Genomic DNA, 20,539 nt, shown 5'->3' with positions numbered 1-20,539 from the left:
TGCATTGACACAAACAATGAAGCATTTCCTCTGAGAAATTATTCATCATTTTACAAGGGTTAGAAGTGCTGAGTTGCTTCTCTGCATGTGCTCCCTAAGTATTACTCTGAGTATCCTGACACTATGGTGTATTTTCTGACTTTTAAATAATCCTAAAGAATTTCTCCCTTCTACCAGTGATAAGCTTGCCTTCCTGTAAACTGTCTTGATTCTCTTGACTGTCCGTCAATCTATTTGAATGCTTTCCTTTGTGTATATAGTCCATTTGCTTACCTGAATTATATGAGAACATTTCTGAGAAAAGCAACTACAACAAAACAAGAGCAAAAAGTCACATTCTTTTGAACTTTTCTGGCTGCCATATTTCAACTCCTTAAATCATTGGTCTATTATAATTTCATGAATGTGCCATACCATCTGCTAGATGCTGAAGATACATAAATGGTTAAGATAGACATGGATCCAGCCCTGAGAGAGAATAAACTACAGAGAGACAGCCAACAAACCATTTTTAAAAAAGAGTAATTTAAAACATTATGCTGTATCCGTTAATGATCATGCAACATGAAGGAAAGACTTCATTAGACATGGTGGTGGGTAAAGTCTTTGGAAGTATAAAGCCAGTAACAAATCTTATTTGAGAAAAAGCATGACTTATGAGGAACTGGAGGGTAAGGTAATGTTTTAGGCTAAAGAAACTGCAAGTGTAGAGTTCCTGGGGATGAATTGTGTTATCCAGGAAGAATATTAGATAAAAAAGAACTCAGAAATTTGTCATTTAGAAAGCCAAAAAATGAGGAAGAGCCAACAAAGAAACTTGAAAATGAGCTGCAGTAAATGAGAGAAGGGAAGAAAGAAAAAGCAAAAGCTGAGAGATGATGAGTATTTTAATGAGGAAGTGATTAACTTTCAAAAGCTTCTGAGAGTCTAATAAGTTGAAGATGGAAAATTGACCTTGGTATTTGACCAAATGGAGCTCATTAGTGACCTTTGACAAGAAAAGTTTGAATGGAGTCTTAAGAATAGAATACAAACTGGGGTGAGTTTTAAGTGGGAAATTAGGAAGAGGAAACAGCACAGAAGAAACATCATCTACTAAGACAAAGAGGATTACTTATTTCAAATTATTTGGGAAATCAAGAATATGTATTATATCTTCATAAAATATTTTAATATTACACTGGCTTATTTGAAATTTACATGTAACATTTTTTTTTCAATTATCAACATCAGAAAAATTGTTATGACTTGATCACTGTTTTAGTCACCTTTTTTGCTGTTGTGACTGACCAGAACAATTGGAGAGGAGGAAAAGTTTATTTGGGGGCTTGCAGTTTCAGAGGTCCCAGTCTAGAAGGCCAGCTCCATTCCTCAGAGCTCAAGGTGAGGAGGAACACGGCAGAAGAGTATGACAGAGGCAAGCAGCTCACATGATGATCAGAAAGCAGAGAGAGATCTCTACTCAACAAACACAAACTATATACCCCATAGCCACACACCCAAAGAACCACACCCACAAGCCTCCAGTCACCACTCATTTAATCCCATCAGGGATTAATTTGCTGATTAGGTTCAGGCTATAACCCTATCATTTCTCCTCCAAACCTTCTTGCTTTGTCTCACACATGAACTATTGGGGTACACCCCATATAAAACAATAACAAACACTTTTCATAGTTGATTCTCGTTTTTAAATTGTATAAACATTATTTCTAACCACTTTCCGTACCTTATGATGTCATTCCACAGAGCTCAGAATATTTGAATAGCAATGTAAGGTTATTCACAGTTTCAACAAACCTAAGTGCTTTGAAAGACTTTCAAAAATGCTTCATTGTATACCAAATGTGGAAATAGACCAACACTAAACAAAAGTGGACATTCTGGTTTCTCCTTACACCAACAATTTCCCAGGGTCTGATACTTCTTTAAGATAAGCTAGATTTTGCAATGGGAGAGTCAATTCCAATCTGAGAGTGGAAACGCCTGCTACTCTTCACCATTGTAGCATTTCTCATAACCCATATCATATTAAAATGATTTTTTAAGTTATTTTACTCAACACCGATTTCCTGTGAAATGAACATCATATGGATGTTTTTATTCTTCAAAATGCAATATACATGCAAAAGCTGATCTGTTTGTCCTTGCCTTCAGGTGAGAAAACATCTCAGCCCTACTACTATCATTCCTTACTGCCTGGGTTCTCAAATGCCATTATTATTGAGTTCTAGGAACAATGAGCACAAGTCATCTGGCAGTAAAATATTATCTAGTGTCTCTGAGAAAGTAAGAGATAATGAGGGGAGAGCTGAACTTGCAGCTGGAAGATCTCCCTTAGAATCCCAGCTCATTTTCTTACCACCCAGATGAAGTGGGAAAATTATTTTAACTCTACTAGCCTCAGTTTTACACATGCATAACATGGCTAACATGTTCAAGTGGGAAAGCACTTTATAAACTACAAAAGATTGAAACATTCAGTCAGTATTGTAGGGACTTGAATAAAATGACTCAAATATTTATCTCCTTTGGACTTTAAATATCAGACACATTTTCCCCCACTCTAATTTCTAAGTCCATTTTGCTTTATTTCACATCCACTACCATCCTGCCACCTTTAAGCTCTTTTGATTAAAATCTTTTTGCTCCATTTGTTCATCCCTTGGCCTAATCCTTCAAAACTGCCAGTTCTGCTATACCTTCATATTAGAATTTAATTTTAATAAAATTAAATAGGAGAGAGAGAGAGAGATCGAGAGAGAGCGCGAGTGCTATTTGTAGGAGAGTATCCATTTTCGTTTCCATATTTCACATTGACATAGGTGACATCTATACTCAGAATCTTTCTCTGGTGTTCTCCCAGGTTGCTGTCTTTTGTTACTGCTCCTATAACATGAAGCCTTTAGCAACATGTATGCCTCAGCATTTTCAGTTCTTAGGCAACAGGGCCTTGCATTCAGAAACTAACAGGGCAACATATGGCTGTTATCACCTTGGCAAGTGAGAAACCCTCAATGCATGCAGCAGAAGGCCCTCTTATTCTTCTAGCTAATGAACCCTTCTTTAAAAAAATATATATTTCACTATTTAATTTTCAAATGGAATAAAAAGCTATGACTAATGTTTTATAATAATTGCTTGAAACTGAGTGTTTTCATGATTGAATTTTGCTTAATGCACACTTACAAAAATGTCCTGCTGAGTCACAGTGCCAAGAAGGCAAAGCATCCAAGATAGGCATGGAAACACTGACATTTAGTCTAGCATATCGCAGCAAAGTGTGGTGCAGGATGTTGGAGCCTGATTTTTACAGCACAGTTAGATAACAATAGAGGCAGGGAGATGGCAAAGAAGGCGGGGTTAAATGCCTACCCACACATTTTCTTCTTCCAGGATGTCACCAGTCAAGGGTAGGGTGCTATTGGAGGCAAGGAGCAAGTGAGATCAACATGCTGGGTTTCCATTTAATAAAGCAATTTTTGTTCAGTTTTTTTTCCCTTTGGTAACATTCTGAAGGCTGGATTATAATCTTCAACAGTTTTACCTAAATAAAATTATTTCAGGTCTTTTTTAAAACAAAACCTCTTGGTACATCACCTTCTTTCTGTTGATATATACATTGAATGAGTAGGTTACACAGGAAGGTTCTGGTTTTATAATGACAATTTTATAAAAATTGTCATTATAAAACTAGCAGCAGAAAATCAGTCAAAGTTTTCAATACAAGACACTAGTATTTTCCTGTCTCTCCTAACGCTCAACAGTTGGAACAGAGAATAGGGTCTCCCACCTGTCTTGAGTATAATTCCCTGTTAGTGAAATTAAGATTATAGGTGTTGAGATGGGAACAGGGAGAAAAATAAAGCATAATTTTGCTAAAAGATTTACATGTTTTTCCACAGTTTGATTATTATTTGTTTTAAATATTTATTAAATTTTCCCATGTTTATCCCACTCCTCCATGAAATAAAAAGCCAACTTAAAAAAAAAAAAGAATGAATGTTAGAAATTCATTATATTCTCTAAAAATTTGGAGGCTTTTTTTTTTTTTTTCACATGGAACAGACATCTCCCTGTATATCAATCTTTCTAGGAACACTAGGGCTTCCTAGAGTAGATGCTTCAAATACCTTCCTTTTACTCACATCGTGAAAATCATATGGTCACATGAGATTATATTAATTTCATTTTAATCATATTTCCTGATTTTATCAGACTTATTTCTTGATTAATTTATTTCATTAATCCATGTCTATATATAACTAGATTCAGAGACTATTTAACAGATTTGGGGCCATAAAGGAACACTGGGATATTTTGCTGGGATATAGAATATTTGTTTGTTTCAATGAATTAAAATAAATACTTTAATTCCTAAGGACTAGCAATTAGAAGGACTTTCTGCTTGTGAAAGACTATTAGATTCTGAGAAATGTGTTAATGAAATTTACACAGAACTCAGGGCTTAGAGAGCCAGATAGAATTTGGTGAATGGAGTCTGGATATTGGTTGGTGAGGGGGTCTTGAGGTACCTAGATGATTTTTCTGATACAACTTTGAATCCCTCTCTGTAGTTTTTCTGTAGTAGAAATAAAGTTCTCTTTAAAGATTGAATGATTGTGTGAATTTTCATGGGAAACATCTCTCCTTAGTGAAAATTAGGAATAAAAAGTCAAGATGAAATATATTCTATTACACTCATCACTTTAAAGGAAGTTTGAGGTAAAAATGGAATGATATAGATGGAATATTTTGAAATCATAAAAATCTAAAAATTTTTCTTATGTGAAGAAAATTTGTACAGCAAAAAAACCAGGATTATCTTTATGAAAAATAACGACTTTAATTTTATTCAATGATTAAGCATAACTTTACTGGTGTTCTCTCTCTTTTTTTTTTAAATCCCTAACTAACAGAGAAGAAAATCACGATATTCAGACCTTGACTTTGAGGTAAGTTTCTACAAGTTATTTTAAAATATTAATTGTTTAATTAAATATTGATGTGTAATTATTTAAACATACTAATCTATGCAGGTATGTAGATGTATTGCTAAATTTAATAAAATAAGTCAAGGTTTTTAACTATAATCCATACTAGAGAGATAGTTATAGACAAAAACCTTTATGTTCTTTTTATTATAAGTATATTAAATTGAATTTCATTTTTCTAAATAAGCAAGTTATCTATTTTGTAAATGGTAGGTGGTCAGTTTATTATAGAATTTGAACGTGATCAATTCATTTTTTGGGGGGTTAGGAATGTTGGTTTCCTGATTTTTATATTTGAGACAATTTCTTTGGTTTTAGCTTGGCAACTAACTGGAGGATCCTGTGAGCTTAGGTTGGTTAGCTTAGGTTTCTCTGAAACTCATTTGCTTTGTGTTCTGATTACTACTATTTAGGTTCTCTGTGGTGCATTCAGATTCATTTTTCCAACAGCAAGCATCAGTTCAATGTGCTCCTGTGTTTAGTAAATGTCTTTTCACAGATATAAACAAGATGAAGATTTTCATTTTCCAATTTACATTGAATTTATATTGATGCTGCAATATTGATGCTAGAAGTTACTAAAATCATACCATTTAAGCAGCTTATGCTAAGCACAAAATTAATGATGTTTAAGCATCACATAAAATGCACTTATGCATCTTGATAATTGGATATGATTCATAGCCTGCTGACATAATTGGATATAATATAAATTTCTCCAGCATATTTGTACCCTTGTGATGCATATGTAGAACTCAATTCTCTTAACTGATATTTGTAAAATTACATAAGCTTTCTAGAACATGAAAGCTCCTAATTTAATCATTTTGTTTAGATAGATGAATGTTGTAGCTCTACAATGTAGAAAGTACAAATTGTATGACATATAATGTATAAACACTTAACCTTTTATTATTTACTAGAGGGTGACAATGGTTTTACCCTAATTCAGACTATGTATTTCATTGTATTCTAAATTATTAGCATAAAATACTAGTCTACAAATTTAAATAAAAATTATTCAACAATCCTTACCTTTAGAGTCTTTAGTGCCTTTTAATGAACAGATATTTTTGGTCTTTTTTGTATTAATTATTTGGAATTTTAGAAGGCCAAAAATAGAGGACTTGTATATATACATACATTTATATATGATCATATATAAATATATAAAATACATGTAGAGTGTTTATATTATATATACATATATATTTATGAAAGCAATAAATTGTTATTAATTCAAAGGAAAAGAGGTGCAAATTAACCCACTAATCATTAATGACAAAATACAGTAAATCTAGATCTAAAATTAAGCTTCAGAGCAACCAACCAAAGTTACATAATCACAAAAACTGAAAAGAAATCTAATCATACTGTGTCCCTGGGAGCATCAAAAAAAAAAAAAAACAATTCTTTTTTTGTCTATTCTCTATGGCAACTGTTAGCAGCTTCCTTAAGCTGATACTTCTTTCTATGGCTAAATTCTACACATAAAACCACAGTATTAACAAAATATTTGCAAATAATAGAGAAAACATGAAACACAAAACCCCTGACATTTTCTATAGCTCTTCAATTCCTAGTTATTGCATGAAAACTTGGGGGGAAAATTCCGAAGTACTTCTCTTTCTGTGCCAACTACTTAGTGCTACACCTATTAATATGAATTGAAATTGCAGGGATGTGGCAGATCTCTCATAGATTGTGTTCAGAAAAATTATTGCCATATTTAAATCCTGGTGACATTTTTATTAGAGCCTCATGGTTATACATATTACTTGGGTTTATCTCGACACTCATATATGCATATTAATCTATTTCAGTTTTAATACAATCTGAGTTTTGTTGATAGCCTTGAGAAAGTACCTAAGACCCCCTCCAAATTTATTAGTCAAATAGATGTCAAGATTCTTGACACCCCATCCCTCAGCAGGCTTTACCATAGTTAACAACTTAGACATTTTGCCACTGACAGACTCCTGGGTTCTGGGAAGCATCTTCCCTTCAGGCTTTAAGCCTAACACACTCCACAGAATGTATACATAATAATAATCTTGTTATACCTCATATAACAATTAAACTTGTTTAACTTGTGTTAAACCTAGGAAAAAAAAAGCCATTTTGTCTCTCCAATCTCCAGGACAACACAGCACTTCTGGAGGAAACGGAACAAAAGGGGAACTAGTATGTAAAATGGAGAAACATAGATTCTTTCTTGGAAGTATTCAGAAAATGTTGTAGTGATATTCCTATGTTCTGTGACCAAATGTTCTGCTCCAAGCAGAGAATAACAAAAAAATAAAACTGAATTGATGAAAAGCAATTATTTTGCAATCTAGTTTACTTTAGCAAAAAGCTGTTGAATACTATACCAATTATAGAAAATGGTTAATCATAAATGTGGCATGCCAAAGATAGCCATAACTCAATGAGACAGAAGTAGCAAATAGAAATCCAGGGGAGGAAAAGACACAGAACAGAGGTTGGCCATTATGTGACATAATCAAGAAACAAGAAACAAGTCAAAATTCACTGATATGGGGTCTATGGAAGGAAAGAATCCATGTCTTATGGTTTGGAAGGAGGATTTTTTTTTTTTTTTACCTAATCTGCTGCCCAAAGCTGTTAAGCCTTTTATTACGTTTTGTTTTGCTTGGGTTTTGTTGTTGTCATTTGCTTTTTGTTTTTAATTTTGCTTTTCAGTTAGGAATGCTTTCCTATAATCTGGGCTTTAGTAATATGAATGTTAGTAATAGGGAGGTCAGATTGTGGTAGAGGAAAAAGAAGAAATTGAAATACCAATGAGGGATGTTAAATCTAAGGAAGCAGCAATGAAGATCCATTTCCTGGAGGTGGCAGGAAAATAAAGTGATGAAGGGATACTATAGGAGTAGAATCTACAGAACTTAGTCCTTAATTGAATATAGGGTAAAAGACCAGGAAACACATTCCATTGAATTCCACTGAATGGAAGGGAGAGAAAAAAGAATTAGGAGCACTACAAATACAGATAAACTATAGCATTAAAGGTGTATATATAAGATTTCAAAAAACTACTTGACGGCAAAAGGTCCCTTCCTGTTGTGCCTGACCCCCAGCAGTAAGTGCATTCCATTAAGCAATCAGGCACTGTCAGAAGACACTTTTGGAGACCAAAATTTTTGAATAGTTTAGGCCTAGAATATATTCAGTTTTTCTATATCACTAAATTTAAACAGCTACAAAATTATGTACTTACAACCAAGTAGACTCCTGATCAACTATAACAAAATATGAAACATACAACTCATTTTTTATAGCTGCTTTGTCTAGTTAGGGCCTAGGTACAGATTTATTCATATATGAATATATTTGAAATATAGACCCTGTAGTGTCGGGCATTGCTCATGGGGTACAGATTCCATCTTACAGACACATTTGGACTCTGGCCAAGGAAAGTTACATGAATCATCCCCCTCTTATAATACAGCTTTAAGAATTAGGCTTAACTCCTTCAATGTGTTTCTTCCTTACATGTGAGTTGTAACATTCATCTAAGACCAGTATTCAAAAGCTCACTTGGAAAGTTTATATGTAAAACAATAAAGAAGAAAAATAATCACAGATTTATCCTAATGGATATGGACAATGGCAGTAGATGTATAAAATTCTAAAGCTGGAAAAGGTAATCCAGCCAAACTGGCTTCTAATTCCTATAAGCATGATTTCTGGCCTCAAACTCTAAAGTTTACACCTAACAGATTCTCTACCATTCTCTTAATGATTTCCCTGGGTTTTCTAAAACTTCATATACAGTAATAACTCTTTTAAGTCGGACTTAAATCCAACTCTATGACTTATACTTCTGAATTTAAATGTGAAACCTCTAACCACTTTGTTCTAAGACTACCTACAGATCTTTTATGAAGCACTTGTATGGAAAATTCTGGACTCAGAATGAGGATAAAGGGCTCCTATCTGGAGTCATTAAAATGAACCTTCCTTCCAATGGGGAGACCTCTTTGATAGAAACAGAGAAGACAAAATTTATAATAACCTAACATGTTGCAGGCAATTTCTTCCCTGTATACTTTTGCTGTCCCATTTATTTAATTTGTTCAGTGTATATTGATTAAGCATTTGCTGAATACCAGATACTGTGCTAGGAATCAGGGATACAAAGATGAATAAGTCATTGCCCATGATGTGTTCAGAGACAGGATATTGCAATACTCTGAGATAATTGTAGTGTATTCAACATCTGTAGGAAATATGGCCTCACTACAGAGGGCACCTAAACCACCCTAGATCATTTTCCTTCTGAACAGGGCATAATCACAAACCTGAATAGCCTAAGAGAAGATACTTTCTGAATCTATGAGATACATATAAGATAGCAGCATGCAAAGGGAATTGAGTTGGGTTTAGGAAAGAATTTCAGCTCTCTCACCCCTTGTCTGGGAACCATAGCCTCCTTGAGGTTCAGTCTCCCAATCACTAAAGTGAAGATAATGGTTCCCACCTCCCAGGGTTATTGTGAGAATTAAGAAAGATAATCATGGCTGCCACTTCTTAAGTGGCTCTTATTTGTATGGTTCAGTTGTAAGTGCTTTATAACCTTGTTTAAGTCTTCAAAATAACTCTGAAATGTAAGTCTGATTACTTTAACTGCTGCTAAATAAGTTTGGATTCCATACTGCAGGACACACAACTTAAAAGTGATAGAACTTAGATCTCAACATAAATTTGCTCGCATCCAGAGCCATCAGACTTAGCATGTTTCAGGTACTTAAAGGGTTTAGGAGAGTTCTTAGGAACTTAGGGCATACACTATATCCTAAATATGAATGTGCTTCATAACTTCCCACTTTTTCTCTAATATCAACAATTAAAGGGTTATAAACACTACCTCTTTTGATTTACAAAAATAAATTGAAAGAACAAAGTCCTATAAAATAAGCTGCTCAGAGAGCACATTTCTTTGCAATAAGATTGATGGCTCATTGGGATAGGGGTTCACACATAGCTTCAAACAAAATGTTGAATGATGTTAATCTGAATGCAAAGGAACATTACTACACACATATCTTTTACAAAAGATTTATCACAGAAGTATTTCATGGGCATTAAAACAAAAGAAACCTGAATAGGTTTTATTTATTTAAATAGAATAGATTTATTGAGTTTTAACATTATTACATGATTTTAGAAAACAAGTCTAAATTGTTTTTTCATAGAAGTCAATTTCTTTGGGGAACAGGATGTTTAAGTCACACAAACAAAAAGAAAATCAGTAAACTGACAAACCCTACAGTCAGTAAAGATGAAAAAATAGTCATGGAAATATACCAATATATTTACAAGCATGAAAACTTCTAATTAGGTAAAGACCATCAAAGGCATGAGTACTACAAGTAAAAATTCATAGGAGTGAATAAATAAGAAGTAAACTTCAATATTTGTGAAAACTAAAAACCACAGCTGAACTTTAATCCCAGAATGTTGCTGAGTTAGAAACCCTCCAATGTTCACTGTGAAGGTAGTGTTTTTATCAATGCCATCTTCCACATTGTAAAGTCGGGAAGAACAAGTAGGAATTGTGCATGGAAAATCAAACTGAGCCCATGTCAGAGATGTGAGCTGTCAATGGCTGTACTAACATGATACTTCTGCCAGCATGCCAGACCATCATTGCTATGGTGATTTCCGGCAGTATCAAAATTGCACTTTCAAATTAGAATGATTATCTGACATGAGAATATATTTGCAATTAATTTTTGTAAGTAGGAATAGCCCTATATTTCAGCATACCAATTTTTCATTTGCTTACATAATCATTTCAGGGTTCTTGAGCTTTATTATCAGAATAGTTTTCATGAAACTAAGTGAAATATTTTAAAATGTATTTTGGTTATATAATATTAGTAACTACCATAACTTTATATTTTCCTTGTATATTTTTAATATGTACTATTAATCCAATGCCTCAAAATAAAATCCATCCAATTCAGAATAAAATCCTGCTCATTCAATCAGAATATGACCACAAAATCTCCAATTAGTTAATGTACTTCTTTTATGATGGGACATATTTGACCTTTGTTTTGCTTCTTAAACATACTTTACATAATAGAGGCATTTGATTATAAGAAACATGAAGAGATATTTGTCTAACAGAGAACTCTATTGGAAAGATATGTAATAATTCAACTCTTGCTCAGGGGAAAAGTAGGGAATTTGATTGACATTTCCAGGAACATGGGAAGGGAGAGTTCCCAAAAAAAAGACAGGATGCTCTCATATGTTGACAGATAAATGGAGACTGCACAGAAGAAAATCATCAGATGCCTATCTCAAAATAAAGGTGCTGTGCCTTTGGTATCAGAGCTCAGAAGAAAATGAATGTTTTGTCTTTGAAAAGTAAAGATCTCAGTGAGGAGAGTAAATTCAGGCATAGGATTGAAAATTGAATTAGAAATCCTCTGAATTCAAGAAAATGGAAGAGAAAATAGGCAAATAACATCATGGGAATAACTAATTTGAGGATTTTCAATTTAAATGTGCTTTATTTACATTCATCTTAACAAATTCATCTATAACTTACTCTCAATGTGTCACCATAATTTCTTTAACATAGTTATAAATTTCTATTTTTCGAATTATTATGCAATTAATGCCTATTCCTTCCATTTCAGCTACTACTACTAGCTACTAGAGGACAGTAACTCAAATCAAATGTTTTTCATTATTATTAACCTAGAATCTAGCATGATATGTGGTATTTGTAAATATATATATATATATATATATATATATATATATATATATATATATATATAACAACAGAATGAAATATGCCTAGAGAAATATCAGTGGTATGATGTCACTCATACTGCACTGTAGAAGAAAATAATTGTGTTGTAATACTCATTACTATGAAAATGAGATTTTTTAGAGGCAGAGCCAGTATTCTAACAGCATTTTTTATTTTGTTTTGTTTTGTTTTTCTTTGTAAAGTATTCCTTGTGAAACAAATCCACATTGTAATAAGTGTCTTAGGACCTGGTACTACATGGAAGTACTTGTCTCCCCAAGGACAGAATGTACTGAATTACATTTGCCAGATACACAGTCCTCAAAATCCCTCCATTGAGTTGCTTATGTAAATCCTCCCTCTCATAAATCTCCATCAGTCATCACTAGTCAAATTATGTTTGCCTGGTGTTTTTCTCTGTAAATCCTGCAAATCTGTTTCATGTATTCTCTTTAAAACTGATGGGAAGTTAATCACTCTGCAATTGCTTTCTATGTTTCATGTTCTCATCATGAGTAATGTTGCCATGTTCTCATCCTCAACCAACTGATTCAACAGCCAATTCAGAGCCCTAAGAGGAGCAAAGATGGAAACTGGTTATTGTAGGACACAAAATGGCAGAATTCTCTCCCATAAAAATAGGCTAGTAAAAATAGAAGAAATTAGCCTAACAGTGAATGACCTAGATACATATTCATTAAATATAGAAAATTAAAGTTTGCATTGGAGAGAATAGGCTTTTGTAATATATTAAAGATTGAATTTGCCTTTCTCTATGCCTTTTTTTCCCCTCAAGGAAGTAAAGTGTCTTTTTGGAAGAAAATTAAGCATTACAGATCTTTCCCCAAAGATATATTTCTTTTTCAAAACAAATTCCTACTTTGAAAATATTTGCTAATTAAAACAATGGACCAAATGTTCAAATCATAGTTTATTCATGGATATAATATACCTGTGCAAACCACATGAGAAAATAGTGAGTTGTGATACATATGCTTTAAGAATCTGTAAAATCTTATACAAACATGAAGGCATAATCTTAGAGACTCACCAAGTTTGATTTATAACTTAAAAATCAAAATTGAGGAAGTTATTTTCTTTTTTTAAATAACACTTGTGATTAGAGGGAATTTATTATCTAAGTCTTCCTTGTTAGTACTCTTTTAAATGCTCCATAATAGAAAAAGATTCAGCCTATGATACTTACCCCACGATAATTTTTATTTATGACTCCATTTTCTAGTTATAATGAACTTGAGAGAACCAGAGGTTGAGGGTATCAATATATTAGTGATTTTAGAAGTTCATCAAGCATATAATTTATGTTCTGAACCTTAATTATTAAGATTCTGTGCCATCTCATATACAAATATATGAAACCTATGGGTCAGATTTTCTTTCTGCAAAGCTCAATCATTATTCACATGGAAAGTGCAAGGTTTTAGATCCTACATATATTTCAGACACTTCAGTGCTTTGAGTCAGCCTTAATGGCAGGGCCTGGGATTTTGCTCCCCCTTTAGTACAGCCAGCTAGGATTTTAGTGTTTATAAAAATAAAACATAAAAAAGTAATATTTCCCATGACAAACATCAGAGACTCAGGTGCTTTACAAGTCCAAATTTTAAACATCTTTTAAATATTGTAGCAATTTTTGTGAAACAGATTTAACTTTTGAGTGATGAAAAATCTCACACAGGAATGACTGTTACATTTTTAATGCACCCACAAGAAAAAACTATTTTGGGTAATCTTGTAAATGGAAGAAAAAAAACATTTCTTCCTTTTCAAGAAATGCTGGATATAAGGATTTGGTGCAAGTTATTTGCATTTGTGGCATTCATTGGGATTCCTGGTTCCTACTGAACTTGCTTTCCCTATTATTCAATCAAAAAATATTAGATAGTTTTTTAAAAAATATATAAATCAAATTGGGAATGAGAGCCATTCTGTTTTCTTTTGCAGAAGGTCATGCATACAAGGAAGAGGCACATGGAACTGTTTCAGGAGCTGAATCAGAAATTTCAAACTTTGGACAGATTTCGGGATATACCAAATACAAGCAGTCTGGTGAGTCTACTCTGCTTGGTGGGAGCCTGGTGCATGCTGGTGGACATAGGCTGCTGGTAGGCTCGTTGGCCTCCAGGCTTGCCTAATCCTGCTGGGCACACAAGAGTTGTGCATTAGAACAATGATAAGGTCCCCAAATGTACTTTGAAAATGTCACTATGATTCAAATTAGGAATGGCAGAATATTAGTTATATATCCACAATGCATTGTCTTCCTCAGAGTTCAGGTAATTCATTTTATAAAAATTTAGCCAAACAACCAAATTTTCCATTTTCATTTTAATGTCTGCCATTTTAAGGGCCTAAAATGTGATAATCTCATAAATATGAGTTGTTACCTCAAACCAGGATGGTAGGTTTTTGTCTTCAGGAGATTCACTTGTTCTGTGGTAGGAATTTTGGACCCACATCAACATCAGGGATTCTCTTCTCACTTATTACAATCTCAACATAGGAGTTCATTAAATAAAATAACACTGTGCAATTACTATGTGCATGGCTTTATAGGAGATTTCATAATTATTTTTAAGCACACTGGACCAGTTCTCTAGAAATCAGAAAACAAGTTGAAAGTGCAACCACTATCTGAGAAAGTTACAGAACTCAAGTTTCTAAACCTCAATTTCCTCTTCCTAAATAGAGGATGGAAAACAGTAGTAATATATAGTCTTTCAATCCTCATAAAGCTTTCAAGAGCAAGCTACACCTTACAGGTGAGGAAGCTGAGGCTCAGCTCTAAGAGGAGACTTGGACAGCCATTGCACACCAACTCTTCTTCACTTCAGATGTGGTGCTCTGTGTCCACTCTTTGCAGTTCTAAACTTGGGCAATCCTTCTCTTTGAGACCTCTGGTCACCTTTCTCTCTCCTTCTCCCTCTCCCATGTATCTGTCTGAGACAATATAGATAATATACTATCTATAGTATAGCTGTAATACATATAGTTCTAAAGTACGTGGTGTTTGATTACACTCTCAGTCTAGTGATCCTTCCATTCATATTTTATGAGTCATAATTTTAGAATCTTGATTATTGAAGTTAGCTTGGGAAAAGATGGATAGAAAAAAAGCCATGTATGTTTGTTTTGTTTTTATTTCTCTCAGTACTGGTATGATGCTGGTTACGGTATGTTATCAGTAAATGGTTGCTGTAGATTTATTGCATAGCTATGATAGCTCAATCTGTGCTTGTTAAATGAAGGTTATAAAAATACCATACACTTTAACTCTTAATTGGTCTCTAAATAGTCCATGTATATACCAATCTATTTTCTTCCCTAAAGCAGAAAATGCGTTGTTGCATTATTTGTTATCACCAACACAATGCTAGGCATATAGAAGATACTTCCTGTGTAATGAGGGGTTCTTTCTCATCTACTCATTCTAATATTAAGCCATCAGTTTTTAGCTAGCAGGCAAATGAGAATCACACCATTGATATTAGACCTCAACACATTAGCTACTCATTTTCAAATACTGAAAGCTAACATTGAAATAAATTGAAGAAACTTCATTTGTTTTGTTGGGAAAAAAAGGGGAGGGTTATGTTTACAAATCTGAAAGGCTTATGCAACAGATACAGCTGGCTGACTGCTATAATATGATTGTAATTTCCCCTTGTTGTACGGTCTGGTTATTAAATCATTAATGGCACAAATATCTGTATCTCAGTTTCCTGACAACCAAAATAGTCTACTAATTACACCACATCTCTGCAGCAGCATGCCTTTTTCTAAAAGAGATTTATAAATATTTACCATTTGGGAGGTTGGGAGCAAGGAAGGATGGAGTTGTCTTTGCTGCTTGAATACTGTCCCAAATATCTGAGAACACAAAACGAGTTCCTTATTCAGTTTTGATTAATAATGAACATGTGAGTTCATTATCTTTACCTCAGTCACATAATTTGTAGTGCCACACTGCTAATGAAAAATTGCGTCATTGAGTGGAGAAAAACATTTTTTAAAATCTCAAAGTGTTTTTCCTTTTTTGGGGAGGAGAAAGCTGCTGATTCACAACACCTGCCTACCACTACAAATGATGCTAATTATGTAAAACAATAGAATTTTGGGAATCAAAGGGAAACCAAAATACCATTTAGTCATTTTCTTGTTTCTAGGCAGGAAAACATTTAAAGAACACTACAAAAGAAGAGGTACTGTTCAAACTCTTTTACCTTGAGTGCATCTTACAAACCATTCACTGTCAAAAATCTCTTCTCTCCAAATTGCTCCTCCTAACTTTTCTTCTTACAAAATGTTCATACTTTCTTTAACTTTGTCCTCAAATATTGGTGGATTGAAAGAAGGAAGGAAGGAAATAAGGAGAAAAGGAAGGAATGAAGGAAAAAAGGAAGGAAGAAGGAAAAAGGAGTAAAATTGAAAAGGATGGGTGAAGGGAAGGAGGGACTTACCCCAAGTGAACAGCTCACATGCTTCTATACCAATGAATCATGGGGAATGCTGGGAAGCCTTATGATATTTGGGGTGGCTTTGAATTCTCATATGCATTTAATACTCTATTTCTCTGGATGCATCCTAAGAGAATTAGCATTTTTGAAAGCTTCTTGCATGCTGGTTTATAGTGAATTTATAATTATTACCCTTTTAACACACATACCAGTTTAACTACATCTCCTCCATTCTGTATCTGAGCTCAAAACAAACAAACAGCTGCATGAATTCAGGAACTTAGACTAACTGCTTGGATTTTCCATCATTGAATTCCAGCGTCCATTGAGGCCTTTCCTGGCCTTGGCAACCCTCCCTGCCAAATGCAATGATCCCTTCAGGCTACTGCACAGTTTGTCGTTAAGTGGGACCCATTGGGAGTATTGCCCTTCTTTTTATGAAAGTCTTCAGGCTGCCTTGTATCACACCCAACATGTAGGAAGATGAGTAGCTTGTGGGCATCATCCTCTGACCATCAGCTCCTTACCACTCCCAGTGGGTCCTGTCCCTACCATGGCTGCTGGGTATGGTAGCTCTTCACCTTTAAAGGATAGGGTCTTCTGGCCTAAAGGGCATCCAAAAGTTAGAAAAGATGATGAAAACCATAGATAAGTTGGGAGTGCCTTGGTAGGCCAAAGGAGATGTTCAAGAAAATCAACCTTAAATATTAATTTCTAACATGCTGATAGACCTCTCAAGAATGTATTAGGTCACATACTGACAATAACACTCTTTGAAATAGAATGTAGATATTCTGACAGAGCTTAAAATTAGCCACCTTAGTCCATGTATCCCTGGAGCTTGATCTTTAAAATATAAAAAAGGAAACAACATTGGTTCAGAACAGAATGGAGCCCATGTTTTCCAAGCAAACAAACTCGCACTTTATATACCTCAAATGCTTTCTGGGTTGAACTAATTGGACTTTCTGTCAAACTAAACTTAAAACAGCTCTTATCTAAGGTAGCTAGGTTCACTCTGTGAACTTGATTCAGCAGAATTCATCTCTGTGAATCTTTCAGTTGATGATTGATGATTCAGGTCACATATTGCTCTCAAACCTTCAATGATTTCCTATTGCTTACAAAATAAATTCCAAATTGAATAGCCTGACAGTCAAAATCTCTTATGAACTGGTTTCCAGTTTACCTAATGTCTTTTTTTTCTTCTTCTATTTTTTCTCATTCCAACTAAAATAAATAGGACACTCTTTTCATATCTCCACCTGCTCTGAATTTTTATTTCCTAGTACACCTGTTCAACCACAAGACCTCCAACCACACACATGTCTTCATGGTGAACCCCTTTGGTGCCAGCCCAAAGGTCACTCTCCTCAGGAAGGATTATGCACTTCCCATAAAAGGAAGCCTCTCTATACCTGCCTTTGGAAGCCCAGAACACTTTTTCTGAAAAAAAAAAAATATATACATATATATATATATATATATATATGTATATATTTTTTAAAAAATATATATTGTACACTTTCATTTAACTATGGATACCTTTCATTGTAAGTATGATTACGAAGTAGTGAAGATTTGAGTTCTCCAGGCATTGTTCTATGCTCTATCATTGCTTAACAAATTCTTGCATACCCACAAAGTAGGTGTTGATCCACACATTTTGCCAGCTCCTTTGGTCCACAATACAAAGCATATCTCTGTTTGTAGATATTCAAGCCAAGGTTCAGAAAAGTTGAATCAATTGTTCAGTTAATTCTTTTGAAGTGTAAGAACTGGAACTTGGACAGGTATATATCAGGCTCTAAATCTTAAATTCCCTGTGAACCATGATGCTTTTACATACTTGATTTATCACTTTATCCTTTCTAGTGCTACATATGATATCCTATGCAGAGCAACAGATAAGTAAATTTTAGGTGAAGGGAAGCAAACAAGGAGAGAAAGAAGAAAGGAAAGATAGGAAGAGAGAGCTACAAATTCATGAGTCTTTAGGATACTAGACTAAAGCAGAATTAATCTCTTGCATAGATCCTAAAAGTTAACTTTTTATTAGATCTTTACTATTAACTATCTCTTCTTCTATGTCCTCATAAATAAGAATAAGTCTTGAAAACATCTAAGTTATTAAGGAATTTAGTGATTTAATATCTACTTATGATAACTATTTCTATAAACCATCTCTCTTATGCATAGCTTGAGATACATAATATGCCAAGTAGAACCCTGATAGCAATTCAATAACTTATTTTATGTTTCATTTGGTAAGTGACTATAATAAGCTAAAGATCAGATTTTGTGAGAGTGGGATGGACTCATGCAAGAACTGATATTTTCATTAGGCATAATGTTTTGTAGTGAAAAATGAGAATACAATTAGAATGGTAGACTTTTAAAACCATTTTAATAATCTTGAAGAATAGAAATAAAGGGATAATAGAAGTTAAAGGGTAATGTTTTTTAAGAGAGAAATTCTTTTAGAGCTTGATAGATTTTGTTGGGATAAAATTAAAAGTAGAAAAATTATTTAGTGAAGTACAGTTAAATTGTCATGAAAAATGATTAATTTCAGTAAATCTCTGTGTTGAATTAAAACCTGGACTCATGTAAAAGTGACAACTTTTGTTTGGCATGTTCTCTTACAACAATAAATAAATTCAACTTTAATCAATATTCTGCATAATTGAGTATCCATCAGGTTACCCACTCTTGTTTTCATGTTTTAGTTGTTTTTTTTCTAAAAAGCTTTTAATCATGATTTTTTTCTTGTTCTCTGATGATTCTCAGCTTATTCAGATTCTCCTGCTTTGCAGAAATCTTTAAGCAACACCTACTTAAAGCAAAGTCATTGTTAATCTTAGCAGAATATTGGTCAAAAGAACCTAAAAGGAGTCTATTTGTTTATGTATTGAACATCTATAGGATAGAACTGAGTGGAGTCATAATTGGGAAAATCTTGAGTCTTAGAAAACAGAAGGCATATACTATAAGAAATAATAAGGAATAATGGTTTATAGGCATTTTGAAAGGCCCCTTATGTTGCTGGATACATTTTTCATGAAATGGTACTCTTAAAAGGGAAGAATCCTGTGTTTCCTTCTCAAACATGTAGTCATACTGACATTTCTTTCACCTGATACTCAAATTGAAATATCATCTACTTTGCCTTCTGTAGTATTATTCATTTCCTCTAACTCCTGACATGTTGTAGGATAACTTAAAGAAGATGAAAACTTATATCAAAACTATCTCCTGCCGTTGGATAATTTCAAATCATCTCTGAATAATATAAACTAAATTAAGATTACAAACATGTTCTCTTCCTGAAAATTTCAGTAAGTTGCAGTGTTAATTATTAAATAAATGGCTCTCCTTTCTCAACAGGAAAACCCAGCACCAAACAAGAATCCATGGGAAACTTTCAAAAACCCCAGTGAATACCAACATTACACCACAATCAATGTCTTAGACACAGAAGCCAAGGATGCTTTGGAACTGAGGCCAGCAGAGTGGGAGAAGTGTCTGAATTTGCCTCTGGATGTGCAAGAAGGTGACTTTCAAACAGAAGTTTAACAAAATCAAAATGAACTGAGGCAAAGACACAATAACCTAATGCACTGACCCTTTAGACTTGGGAAGCCTGACATTTCTATCTGGACAATGTGACTATCCTGTGTCAGGACCTTCATGTGCCAAACGTCAGTGGTGTTTTCCTATGGTAATTCCTCACTAGTCAGGCTAGTGGAGAGACACCAGGTGTACAGTTCTGACCATCCTGTGTTGTAAGTACCTGTGGAATGGATTTGTAAGGTAATCTTTATAGATAAACCTCAAGCAACGATTCATGTTGTAACCGCTTCATATGGTTTAGTTTTCAAAAAACTTCACCATGAAGCACAATGTATATATTTATGCAGTTTTTAAAGTTTATAACAGTCTGTTTGGCCATTACTACACTTTTTACTTTATAATATAAAAGCAAAGTTTTTGTCATTAAATGAATGTTTGTTGAGCTACATTCTTCATTGCTTTAAATGCAATAAAGTAATAATCTCACTTTTATATGAATAATATATTTCACATCTTTATTATTGCAGTTTTCTCTAGAAAGCTCTGAGTAGCTTTCTCTGCTGCAGCTGTGTATAAAATATTTAAAATGTTGTATGGTGTAAATAAACTTTTGTCTACATATCAGTTTTTTAGTGCATTTTATTTTGGATTTGTTGAACAAAAATTTACATATTTATAAAGTTTTTTTTTCAATACAGATA

General features: G+C 33.7%; 1 protein-coding gene across 1 annotated transcript in view; it reads left to right on the top strand.

The window, feature by feature from the left end:
• Adgrb3 (adhesion G protein-coupled receptor B3) overlaps positions 1-19,841 on the top strand; it is a 671,006-nt gene extending 651,165 nt beyond the window's left edge. Inside the window, exons 29-31 of the mRNA XM_026391342.2 lie at positions 4,920-4,955; positions 13,753-13,857; positions 19,653-19,841. Of these exons, the coding sequence (XP_026247127.1) occupies positions 4,920-4,955; positions 13,753-13,857; positions 19,653-19,841 (330 nt within the window). The remainder of the gene's footprint in view (positions 1-4,919; positions 4,956-13,752; positions 13,858-19,652) is intronic.
• The last annotated feature ends 698 nt before the right edge of the window (positions 19,842-20,539 follow it).

The sequence above is a fragment of the Urocitellus parryii genome, chromosome 8 (genome assembly GCF_045843805.1).
Source record: "Urocitellus parryii isolate mUroPar1 chromosome 8, mUroPar1.hap1, whole genome shotgun sequence".
Taxonomy (NCBI): domain Eukaryota; kingdom Metazoa; phylum Chordata; class Mammalia; order Rodentia; family Sciuridae; genus Urocitellus; species Urocitellus parryii.
This window is presented reverse-complemented; position numbering and strand designations above follow the sequence as displayed.